At 43.3% G+C, this 12,477-nt stretch overlaps 1 protein-coding gene across 5 annotated transcripts; it reads right to left on the bottom strand.

Moving 5' to 3' along the window:
- Positions 1–4,903: 4,903 nt before the first annotated feature.
- On the bottom strand, positions 4,904–11,747 carry LOC100280275 (Protein-tyrosine sulfotransferase). Of its 5 annotated transcripts, XM_008649536.4 has the most exons (13): positions 11,203–11,747; positions 10,813–10,987; positions 10,668–10,739; positions 9,731–10,019; positions 9,124–9,264; positions 7,745–7,849; positions 7,334–7,481; positions 6,653–6,702; positions 6,485–6,553; positions 6,230–6,349; positions 5,571–5,735; positions 5,262–5,308; positions 4,907–5,152 (listed from the first exon to the last, which is right to left on the bottom strand). In XM_008649536.4, the coding sequence occupies exons 1-13, from the start codon at positions 11,261–11,263 to the stop codon at positions 5,137–5,139; spliced, it is 1,458 nt and encodes a 485-aa protein (XP_008647758.1). In that variant the 5' UTR covers positions 11,264–11,747; the 3' UTR covers positions 4,907–5,136. The 5 variants fall into 5 exon arrangements, with proteins under 5 accessions (NP_001159047.2, XP_008647758.1, NP_001146675.1 ...); NM_001165575.2 differs by lacking the exon at positions 5,262–5,308 and having other exon boundaries at positions 4,904–5,152; positions 11,203–11,604; XM_008649537.4 differs by lacking the exons at positions 4,907–5,152; positions 5,262–5,308 and adding an exon at positions 5,369–5,491.
- Positions 11,748–12,477: the final 730 nt, after the last annotated feature.

The raw sequence follows: 12,477 nt of genomic DNA, 5'->3' as shown, positions 1-12,477 counted from the left end.
CAAACTGTTTTGGGTCCTTTGGCATTAGAAACAAGAACTTTGGGTACCCAAACACAAGTCTTGGAGCCCTTGTGTTTGCCCCCAACAAATTTGGCAACTACCTTGCCGGATTTGCTTGTAAGCACATAAGAAGCATCAAAAGTTTTAAATGAAATAACATGATCATTTGATGCAATAGGAGTTTTCTTTCTAGGCAACTTGGCACGGGTTGGTTGCCTAGAGCTAGATGTCTCACCCTTATACATAAAAGCATGATTAGGGCCAGAGTGAGACTTCCTAGAATGAATTTTCCTAATTTTGTCCTCGGGATAGCCGGCAGGGTATAAAATGTAACCCTCGTTATCCTGAGGCATGGGAGCCTTGCCCTTTACAAAATTTGACAATCTTTTAGGAGGGGCACTAAGTTTGACATTGTCTCCCCTTTGGTAGCCAATGCCATCCTTAATCCCAGGGCGTCTCCCATTATAAAGCATGCTACGAGCAAATTTAAATTTCTCATTTTCTAAGTTGTGCTCGGCAATTTTAGCATCTAGTTTAGCTATATGATCATTTTGTTGCTTAATTAAAATCATGTGATCATGAATAGCATCAACATTAATGTCTCTACATCTAGTACAAATAGTAACATGCTCAATGGTAGATGTAGAGGGTTTGCAAGAATTAAGTTCAACGATCTTAGCATGAAGTATGTCATTCTTATCTCTAAGATCGGCAATTGTAACTTTGCAAACATCAAAATCTTTAGCCTTAGCAATCAAATTTTCATTCTCTAATCTAAGACTAGTAAGAGAAATGTTTAATTCTTCAATCCTAGCAAGCAAATCATCATTATTATTTCTAGGATTGGGAATTGAAACATTACAAACATGTGAATCAACCTTAGCATTTAAAATAGCATTTTCATTTCTAAGGTTGTCAATCATCTCACGGCATTTGCTTAGCTCACTAGACAATTTTTCACATTTTTCTACTTCTAGAGCATAAGCCTTTTTAACCTTAACATGTTTCTTGTTTTCTTTAATTAGACAATCCTCTTGGGAGTCCAAAAGGTCATCCTTTTCATGAATAGCACTAATCAATTCATTTAGTTTTTCTTTTTGCTCCATGTTAAGATTGGCAAAGAGAATACGCAAATTATCCTCCTCATCACTAGCATTTTCATCACTAGAAGATTCATATTTAGTGGAGGAGTTAGATTTAACCTTTTTCCGTTTGCCGTCCTTTGCCATGAGGCACTTGTGGCCGACGTTGGGGAAGAGGAGTCCCTTGGTGACGGCGATGTTGGCGGCGTCCTCGTCGTCGGAGGAGTCGCTTGAGCTTTCGTCGGAATCCCATTCCCGACAAACATGGGCATCGCCGCCCTTCCTCTTGTAGTACCTTTTCTTCTCCTTTCTTCTCCCCTTCTTGTCGTCGCCTCGGTCACTGTCACTAGACATGGGACATTTAGCAATAAAATGACCGGGCTTACCACATTTGTAGCAAACCTTCTTGGAGCGGGACTTGTAGTCTTTCCCCCTCCTTTGTTTGAGGATTTGGCGGAAGCTCTTGATGACGAGCGCCATCTCCTCATTGTCAAGCTTGGAGGCGTCTATTGGTTGTCGGCTTGGTGTAGACTCCTCCTTCTTTTCTTCCGTCGCCTTGAATGCAACGGGTTGAGCTTCGGATGGCTCGCCAAGCTCGTTGATTTTCCTCGAGCCTTCTATCATGCACTCAAAACTTACAAAATGCCCGATAACTTCCTCGGGGGTCATTTTAGTATATCTAGGATTACCACGAATCAATTGAACTTGAGTGGGATTTAGAAAAATGAGAGATCTTAAAATAACATTTACCACTTCGTGGTCGTCCCACTTCTTGCTCCCGAGGTTGCGCACTTGGTTTACCAAAGTCTTGAGCCGGTTGTACATGTGTTGTGGCTCCTCCCCTTTGTTAAGCCGGAACCGACCGAGCTCCCCCTCGATCGTTTCCCGCTTGGTGATCTTGGTGAGCTCATCTCCCTCGTGCGCGGTTTTGAGTACATCCCAAACCTCCTTGGCGTTCTTCAACCCTTGTACTTTGTTATATTCCTCTTTGCTTAGTGAGGCGAGGAGAATTGTTGTGGCTTGTGAGTTGAAGTGCTCGATTTGGGCTACCTCATCCTCATCATAGTTCTCATCCCCTATAGATGGTACCTGCGCACCAAACTCAACAACATCCCATATGCTTTTGTGGAGCGAGATTAGATGAAATCGCATTAAATCGCTCCACCTAGCGTAATCTTCACCATCAAAAGTTGGTGGTTTGCCTAGTGGGACGGAAAGTAAAGGTGTATGTTTGGAAATGCGTGGGTAGCGTAGGGGGATCTTACTATACTTCTTGCGCTCTTGGCGCTTAGAAGTGACGGAGGGCGCATCGGAGTCGGAGGTCGATGTTGATGAAGTGTCGGTCTCGTAGTAGACCACCTTTCTCATCCTCTTGTGCTTGTCGCCTTTCCGATGCGGCTTGTGGGAAGAAGATTTTTCCTTCTTCTCTTTGTGGTGAGAAGAAGATTTCTTCTCCTTCCCTTTGTTGGAGGAGCTCTTCTTCTTCTCCCTCCTTTTGGTGTGGGACTCTTCCGATGAAGTGCTCCCTTGGCTTGTAGTGGGCTTTTCGCCGGTCTCCATCTCCTTCTTGGCGTGATCTCCCGACATCACTTCGAGCGGTTAGGCTCTAATGAAGCACCGGGCTCTGATACCAATTGATAGTCGCCTAGAGGGGGGGTGAATAGGGCGAAACTGAAATTTACAAATATAAACACAACTACAAGCCGGGTTAGCGTTAGAAATATAAACGAGTCCGCGAGAGAGGGCGCAAAACAAATCCCAAGCGAATAAGCAAGTGAGACACGGAGATTTGTTTTACCGAGGTTCGGTTCTTGCAAACCTACTCCCCGTTGAGGAGGCCACAAAGGCCGGGTCTCTTTCAACCCTTCCCTCTCTCAAACGGTCCCTCGGACCGAGTGAGCTTCTCTTCTCAAATCAAATCCGGGAACAAAACTTCCCCGCAAGGGCCACCACACAATTGGTGCCTCTTGCCTTGATTACAATGGAGTTGTGATCTCAAGAACAAGTGAGAAAGAAAAGAAGCAATCCAAGCGCAAGAGCTCAAATGAACACGGCAAATCACTCTCACTAGTCACTAGGGCTTTGTGTGGAATTGGAGAGGATTTGATCTCTTTAGTGTGTCTAGAATTGAATGCTAGAGCTCTTGTAGTAGTTGAGAAGTGGAAAACTTGGATGCAATGAATGGTGGGGTGGTTGGGGTATTTATAGCCCCAACCACCAAATGTGGCCGTTGGGAACCTGTCTGTTCGATGGCGCACCGGACAGTCCGGTGCACACCGGACAGTCCGGTGCCCCTGCCACGTCATCACTGCCGTTGGATTCTGACCGTTGGAGCTTCTGACTTGTGGGCCCGCCTGGGTGTCCGGTGCACACCGGACATGCACTGTTTGATGTCCGGTGCACCGGCATGGGCGATTCTGACTTCTGCGCGCGCTGTGCGCGCATTAAATGCTCCACAGGGAGCCGTTGGCGCCGCAGGGAGCCGTTGCTCCGCTGGCACACCGGACAGTCCGGTGCACACCGGACAGTCCGGTGAATTATAGCGGAGCGGCTGCCGCGCGAACCCGAGGCTGGCGAGTTCAGGAGGCCGAGCTTCCTTGGAGCACCGGACATGTCCGGTGCACACCGGACAGTCCGGTGAATTATAGCGCGCCGGCTTCCGAGAATTCCCGAGAGTGAAGAGTTGGAGTCTGAGTCCCCTGGTGCACCGGACAGGTACTGTTTACTGTCCGGTGGCACACCGGACAGTCCGGTGCGCCAGACCAGGGGTGCCCTCGGTTGCCCCTTTGCTCCTTTATTGAATCCAAAACTTGGTCTTTTTATTGGCTGAGTGTGAACCTTTTTCACCTGTATAATCTATACACTTGGGCAAACTAGTTAGTCCAAAGATTTGTGTTGGGCAATTCAACCACCAAAATTATTTAGGAACTAGGTGAAAGCCTAATTCCCTTTCAGAAGCCACACTCACTCACCAAGTCATGGATGAGAGGAGAGAGTGTGGAGAGCCACACGCGCGCGCGCTCGCTCGCCTCGCCTCGCCTGGCCTGGCCTGGCCGGGCCGGACCGGGCCGGGGCGGGGCGAAGGGCGCGGGCGCACGACATGCGCGTGAATGGTCCGCCGAAATTCGGCCCCTCACCTTGCGGGGGCGCGGCTACCTTTTGCCGTTTGATTTTTTTGGTTTCTTGGCTGTTACGCTTATCCTAACCGATCGCTATAAAATCTCAACTGATTGCAAGATTTTCGTGGGCGGATAAGCACGGGGGTCGCGGACTCGGCCCTATAAAAGGAGCCCGACAGCCAGCCTCCAAATCATCCCAGATCCCAGTTCGCTTTCGCCTCTCTTCATAGCTGAGCCGCCTTTTAGTTCCCTTCGTCCCGACCGCAGAGGTGCATATACGATCAGGAGAGCAGGTCTCCGGAACCCTTCGTCTTCTAGATCCTGCACCGGGAGAGGGCGAATAAGGTTTTTGGGAAGCGTCTTCACGCGACTGCTCGTGATCTGCTGACCTCGTCGACCCAGCTGATCCTGGCGCGCGCCAACAATCAGTAAGTCTAATCAGTACGCATCATCTGATTTGGCTTTTATTTCAGTTCTTCTGATTTGGTCATGATTTATATTCGGAATTTAATTTGGAATTTGTCTAATTATTCAACACTCTTCTCGGCGGATGTATGGTGCACTTTCCTGGCGGCGCGAGGAGACGAGAGCAAGAACTTCGGAATCAACCGATATTGACCTATTCAAAAGAATTTTAGAAAAATATGGAGTGTTGGAGTACTACTTTTTTTATTGGATTTAATATTTTTAAGATCTCAATTTCTATGTTTTAGGAGCTATATTTTATTATACTTATTGGAGTTGCTCTAACGCCTGTCCCAGCCTCCCAGGCTATACATCATAATCTATAGACTGCCTCATGAATTCCGGTTAAACCTTAAGTTTAGACGTTCTTTTTCTCGTCGTTACAGCTAACGTGACCAAAACTATGATCGTGGAGATCCCTAGAACAACCAAGACCACCATCCAAGGAGGGCAAATCCCGACGCTGCACATTACGCCGATCCAACCCTGAAAGAGAAAGAGATAAGGCAAGTCACATGAGGATTGCTAACAGAAGAAGTACAATTCTTCATTTCCACATTTCCACCGCGTACGAGAATGAATTCATATATCTTACATCTTATCGTGTTTCCTCCTCTCTGGCATGTGCGCATGCATCAAACACTAGCATGTGTAATGTTAACGCAATGTCAAATAGATTGGAAAACTAATAACGCAATCAAGCACTTGATGGCTGTTGATACGAAGCAGGTTCCCTATTTGTCAAATTTATCTAGATTGTAGTTCAACAATTAGCACGGTACACGCTCCGGACCTAACCCATGTTCACCATACATCACTGAGGTTCTGAACTCTTGCGGGAAAAGCTTTGTCAAAACTAAAATAAAATGCATAACGAAGATGTGCTCTTTGAGTTTGAACAAACCTTTTGTTCTCCAAACTGTCTGTGCTGCCCCACCATGGATTGCTGAGCTTTTAGCATCAGATGTTCCTGAGTAAAAATTTTCTTAGCATGGTCATAAAGTTCCATATCAAGTCTGTTCAATGAGATGATTTGGTTCAGAATTGCCTCAGATACCAGCTTCCGTGCCTGCAAACGGAACTTCCTGTCATTGCTGAAACATTCTAATATGAAACACTCATATATTAATGAAAGCTATAAACAAGGAAAAAGACTCCAACTATTATTTCATTGTTGCATTATGATAAAAATGTAAGCACATGAAGGATTGTGAATTTTGAGCACATCGGCCTTAGCACTTATGTTTCTATTTCTTTTTTCTTGGCCTCAGTGTGTGCTTAATATTGATAGAGAAGAAATAAATCGGGTATCCACATAAGCTACAAACACAAGCACAAATTTCCAATTATTTTTTTCTGTTTAGTTATGACAAATATAAGCACATGAATGATTGTGAAATTTTGAGCACATCAGCCTCAGCATTTGTATCCTCCATTGTGTTTGATATCAATATAGACAAGGGAATAAGGTACATATGATGCAGATATCTGTACTCGCAAAGTAGAAATTGAATCAAGAGCATTGTTCAATGTGCATAAACTTCATTGCCCTTTGGTCGTTACCTCTTTTGAAAAGTTCGCTTCCTGAACTTTCTTTAGGGATATTTTACGTCGGCCAGATTGAGATTTCCACAGTTTGGCAATGCAAGTTTCATAAGCTTCCATCAGTTTACCAACAGTCATCTGGCATCAGCAATAAATTAATATTGTGGACACAGGCTAATAACAGGAAACTCTACATAAGGTTTCACAAAAAAAGGAAATAAAAGAAAAAGAAAACTACACACAAATAATTGAGCCCTTCAAGTAGTGTATTACATTTCCTTTTCCATGTTCGTCGTTGGTAGAGTTCATCGCTTCATTATTCTGCCAACCATGTGTGCTATTCTATCAAGAGAACATAAATATGAGATGGAGTGTTCAGCTTCTACCATCTAATCACACAAAACCAAACAGTGCAATTATAACATTTAATCACCCTCATACCAGATGTCCGTTTGTTTCTTCGTCCTCAGGCTCCATGGATGGGTGAGAATCTGTGAACAGTAGAGATTAGGTCCTCATTTATCAGCTTTGAGTTGTCAAAACTGTATCAAAAGAATATAGAGAACCATATACCCCGAATAAGCATAAGATTTCTTTGTGTAATTATTTCTTCAAGTTATTTTCCATACATATCGCCTTCCTGGCCTAATGTCAAGTTATTTCTTCAAGTCATCTTTTTTTCAGACTTGCCCTAATGTTTTCAATGTGCAGCAAAACATGCACAAAACCACAGATTGGTACTTCAACTGCTACACCAGCCACGATTAGAGTGTTGCTTATGCATTTAATGGTTGATGAGCAACTTCGTTCCACTAGTTTGAACTCAGCTGGATGTTATGCAGGTTCAAACTCACATTCATTTTGATCAGGGATACACATACCATGCGTCTGCATTGATATATGAGATGAATCTGTGCTTGGGTTTCAACAATTGCAGCGACGCATTGCTAATTTGTTAGGGAATGTCTCATCAAAACCTATGTCTTATCAAAACCTTGCAGTACTATCTTTCAGTTTCAATAAAACATAAAGTTGAGTTGTTACCCATTAGTCTAAAATAATGTAAATACAACTAGCGAAGACAATAAAAAGTTAGGGCCACCAGATTGCTATGTGTATTACCAGTCTCAATGGGCAGATCTTCCTTGAGATCTAAAGTCAATGTCCCAGATTGTGAAAGCACCTGTGCTCCTACCATATGAGCAAACAACCTCGCTGATTCTTCATGATCCTCCGTAAGTCCTACATATAGCATCTGGTCCAGCCTATTCTGTAATAAAATATGATGACATTACTTTTGGGAGGGAAGTATATACAAAGCTCCAGACCGGCCTTTGTATACTGAATGGATATATCTGTTTTTAGTAAATGCTATTGTGATAATTCATTTACCTACTGCTTAAGTTCCATCTGCATGAAAGTATAGTCAACACAGTGATGTTTTGCATGCAAGAGAATCTAACTAATGAATGATTTGGCGATTGGAATGAAGAAAGAAAACAATCCTTCATGACATTCATCTCTGGTATATACCTTAGCAACTTCAAGCACAATACGACCAAGATCTGGATGCTTCCTGACACAATGTCGAACCTCATGTGCTCCATCAAAATATGAGTTGTTCGTTAACCCAGTAATCTGCCAAGGTAACATGAGTACACAAAAAAATTAGCAAACCAGATCGTTAAAGCTGCCTGGGAAAATCACTGGCAGGCAGATGTTTACTAAAGTTCCATTTGTGCGAGAAGATATAACAGTATAACATATAAATACGCATGAGACATAACACAGTACTGGTACAGATTTGCGACAAAATTACTGAACAGTGCACATATAAATTGATCAGTTTGACAGGACAATATGTGCTGGGAAATTGGTATGAAAAAAGAACTATTACTCTGCTGAATCTTTCAGCAAAGGTTTTTATCCCAATTATTCTCATAAAGGTTATGTAGGAAAATGAACATGCATGCAATAGAACTACTGCAACTTGTAATTGTTTGAGAGCACATAGTGATGAAGTAGATGTTTAACTGTGGTGGGTAGGGCTGGATATCGAGCCAGTTCAGCTCGGCTCGGCTCGGATCATTAAGGAATCGAGCTAGATAATTAGCTCGGCTCGTTTACGAGCTCCAGCTGGCTCATTTAGCTCGCGAGACACAACAAAAAATAATATGCATGTATATAAACAACAATATAATCAATTGCTAGTTAGTTTTATACTAATTTAACAGTAGAAAAGAGTAATAATATTCATAATTTCATATATCACATCAATTAAACACTAAACTAATACAGTTCATCACGTATTAGTTCATTCATATAAGTGTAGGCTTTGTTTTACTGATAAATGCTAGCTTATTCGAGCTAACGAGCTGGCTCGTTAACGAACCGAGTTGAGATGCTAGCTCAGCTCGTGACAAAATTGAAACGAGTCGATCCGAGTTGATCACGAGTCGAGCGAGCTCACGAGCCATGAATATTTTGTCTAGCCCTAGTGGTGGGTATGTCATATCAGTAAAAAAAGTCATCGTAAGCATGCATGCATCTGTTTTCGATTGTCCATCTGTATCACATGAGCTATCCAGGTTCTTCAAGTAGAGAATGATCACAAATTTCATGAAAAATACTGGCAAGATATATATTTCAGCACAAATCTAAAATGCAAATTATCATCTTTAGAAAACAATCAAAATACGGAAAAAGACAAAGTGGATGGAAATCACAAATCAATACTGCAGCAAATATTATTGCATAATTTGTTAGAATGTAAAATATTAATGTCAAGGAAGGCCAGAGAAAATGGATGGATGAACAATTTGCAGTTCCCAATACACAGGTAGAACAGAGAGTAAACAAATAAAATTATACATGAATAGTACAGCAGAAGTTGACATATACAAAATCTGTACCTGAAAGGTAGCCCCATTATGAATGATTTCATGGGCAACTGGATCATTGATGTACCGATGTAATGGCATAACCATATCGTCCACATCATATGCATTAACCTTCTTACTACTATGAACTTTGTAAACACCCCTGGCATCTCTCTGAAAAGTTACAGTATAGTTATTGAAGGAACATTCTAATACAAGTAATGGAAGAATCATAATTGTAATTAAGTTCATAAGTTCCAAGATATTTTAGAATCTATGCTCTTGGTTGTTAAATGGATGGTAGGGGTACTGTAATATAAGAGCTTTTTACCAATTTAAGGAAAATCTGCAGTGGATCAACTGATTTGTCTAATTGGTGTTTGGTTTGGTTGATGCCAGATACAGATATATCAAAGATCCAATTAAATGTTTAATATAAAGCACTAGGTCACAAAAATATAAGGTCCCTGTTTTAGAAAATAAAGTATCATGACAGCATTTTGTCAAAATTGTTGCATTTGAATAGCAGCACTTTGAGTCCACAATCATATCCACCATATGTTATTGAGTATTTTCTGCCATTATAATTCTATAAAGTACAAATCTAAACCAAATGGTGAACTGAAGTGGATAGGCATACCCTTGCAAACAGATCTTCCCTCATCCATGGAACCAAGTACTTCCAAGGCCAGATGTCCAAAGTACTGACAGCACGAGACTTTGTTAACACACGGGTAGTCATTAACTTTGCAGAAGTTAAGTTTGGATGCACAAGGAATCTAGCTGCAACTTCAACTGAGAACTCATATGTGCTAAATACACGATCAACTGGGTTTCTTAGTATCGTTACAACAGAAGTTCTCTCCCTTGGCAGCTTGGAAGTTAAGCTATAGTCATCATGACTAACAACCAGCTTGCAATCAGGATGGCTGATAAGAATACAAAATGCAAATAGAAATTGTAAGCAAATTATCTTAAGAAAAAAATTGGAACTGAACTCATGGGACAAACACTGACAGTTACTTCACAAGGAATAACAATTAAAAAGTGTTCATTCACTACCTACATATCTGTTGGCATGACCCATAGACATGTCACAACATCCATGTAAAACGTCAGTTAATATTACAAGATCTAGTTGCTATGCATGTACAAGAATTGCCGTAATTAGCATAATGGGTACCATCAATGTTAACAACTTCCACATTCCTGGTCAGATAAGCACGAAGAACATTATTTCACTAGACAGAAATGCAGTAAACCATATATCTCATTGAAATTATTTGGTTCATGATCCAAATTTGTAAAATAGAAGATAATTTTCCTAGAGGGAGTATTTCCAAAGAACATTTTTCATAAAGGCCACAAAATTAATTAATTAATTAAAAACAGCAGGGCAGATGGCACCCAGAATTTGAAGAAGACACACATTTCTTTTAACTGATTCAGACAGTTCACGGGAACAGTGCTATGATTAAGAACTCTGATGTGGTGCTCATAAAACAGATATGGTTTGTCGAATTGCCCAAATGGCATGGTGATGCAGTTGAGCAAAGTAGAGAGCTAACTTTGCTCACCTTGGATCGAACCGTAGTTTGTCGTAAGAACGCGGGCATTCCTGCGCGTTCGTATACAGCTTTTTGAGGAAGCTGCCAAGGCATGAAACATGAGCGGGATGTAGATTACTGTGGATCAAAGTGATGTCCAGTCCAGCGAATGTACCAGTGAAAGTAGGTGCGGCCTCCAGTCCTAGGAATGTGGAGGAAGAAGAGCAAATCCTTGAGGCTCAGTTTGTCCCCGTCCTTCACGCGCCCAGACGAGGCATCCGCCCAGCCCCTGACGACACCCTCGCAGTGTCTGTACCCATCGTCGGAACTGACAAGTGGAAGCAGAGCCACTGCACCACACCACCCGAACGGACGAGTGATTAGTCGAAAAACAGCGCAAAATCCGAGGCAGGTGTGTTTCCCAGCTCAACGAGCGCACCCCGCCGAAACAGTCCCAGCGAATGAATCGCTCGATCAAAACGGCGAACGCAGCCGCAGAACAGAGTTCGGACGTGCCGACTGCCGAGGAGACATGCGAGAGCCAAGGAAGAGGGGGAGGGCGCACCTGATACGAAGACGAGGAGCGCGAGCGCGCGCACGCCCAATCGAAGCGCCGCCCGCGCCATCGGTTCGTCTGGGGCACCGTCCCGCCCCCAGATCCGGCGGCGAACGCGGCGCCCAGGGGCAGCGATCGGGGAGCGAGGAGAGACACGAACACAGCGGCGACAGAATGGAGGACGACGAGCATTAAAAAGGGATGCGGGGGAGGAAACGGAAATGGAAGGACCACGAGCGGGTGGCGGCAAGCGGGGGACAGACGTAAGGGGTCGACTCGAGGACCTCGGCACCGGCGCGGGCGGCCCGGCACCCGCCGCTTTCCTCGCCTCCCTCGGTCTCCGAGCTCCCCACTGCCCTCTGCTCTCCTCTCTTCTCGTGGCGGCGTTGTTTATTCGCTCGCACGCCCAGCTGCCCAGCGCTTGAGCGCTAGTCCCAGTCGCTCGGGCCGGCACGCCCGAGGCGGGCGTAGTGGGGGTTGGCGCTTGGCTGTGGGCTGTGGCAGACTGGCAGCAGCGGTGGTGGGAATTGGGAAAGCGCAGCGGAAAGGCCAGCCGCCACGGCGCAGTGGGATGGTTTTTTTAGTGTGTAATGGGGTCCGATACGGAGCGATATTATTTATTTTCACATTTTTTTCTTAAGATTTAGATCAGATACAGATATTATTAAGTTGTCAGATAAGATTTAATGTATATCAATATTTTAAAAATCTAACTTTGGAAATACAGATACGGATAATTGTATATAGATGGGATATTGAGTACATAAACTCGAATATAAATTAGATCTCAATTCTTTTAAACAGATCGAATTCGACAACAGACGGAATATCCCATTCCGCGCCCTCCAGTCTTCAAATTCTTAATGTTTAAGGGTTTTTCACTTTAGATGTAAATATTTGGTGTTGAAGTATTTGAACCTCATTTTGAACTAGCATACTCTTGATCTAGATGGTCCCGTACATGACTAATTACTCTCCCACGCTTCGTTTTTCACTTTGGATGCAAATATTCGTTTTCCACGCACAGGATGAATCCTTAAACACCCATAGTTTTTGGTCGGTTTCACGCTACCGGCCTCAACCCTCTATCGGATTCGGGAGTCACCATCAGTCCGAGTTGCGCAAACCAACCAGCCAACCAACGATTGATTTTGCAAATTTTTTCATTGTTTTAGGGCATGTATAGCTCAAAAGATCTGGTTTTTTTTCAAATACAAGAGATACTTCATAATATAATTGTGGATATTTAGATCACAAATACAGCTAAAAGACAATATATGTAAG

This window comes from Zea mays, chromosome 6 (genome assembly GCF_902167145.1).
Source record: "Zea mays cultivar B73 chromosome 6, Zm-B73-REFERENCE-NAM-5.0, whole genome shotgun sequence".
NCBI classification, from domain to species: domain Eukaryota; kingdom Viridiplantae; phylum Streptophyta; class Magnoliopsida; order Poales; family Poaceae; genus Zea; species Zea mays.
This window is presented reverse-complemented; position numbering and strand designations above follow the sequence as displayed.

Coding starts and splice junctions, on each gene's coding strand:
- LOC100280275 (NM_001165575.2), bottom strand. CDS start 11,263: ATGGCGCGGGCGGCGCTTCGATTGGGCGTGCGCGCGCTCGCGCTCCTC. Junction 7,850..9,123: donor ATAATGGGGCTACCTTTCAG/GTACAGATTTTG, acceptor TTACCTTGGCAG/ATTACTGGGTTAACGAACAA. Junction 7,482..7,744: donor TTGTGCTTGAAGTTGCTAAG/GTATATACCAGA, acceptor ATTTTATTACAG/AATAGGCTGGACCAGATGCT.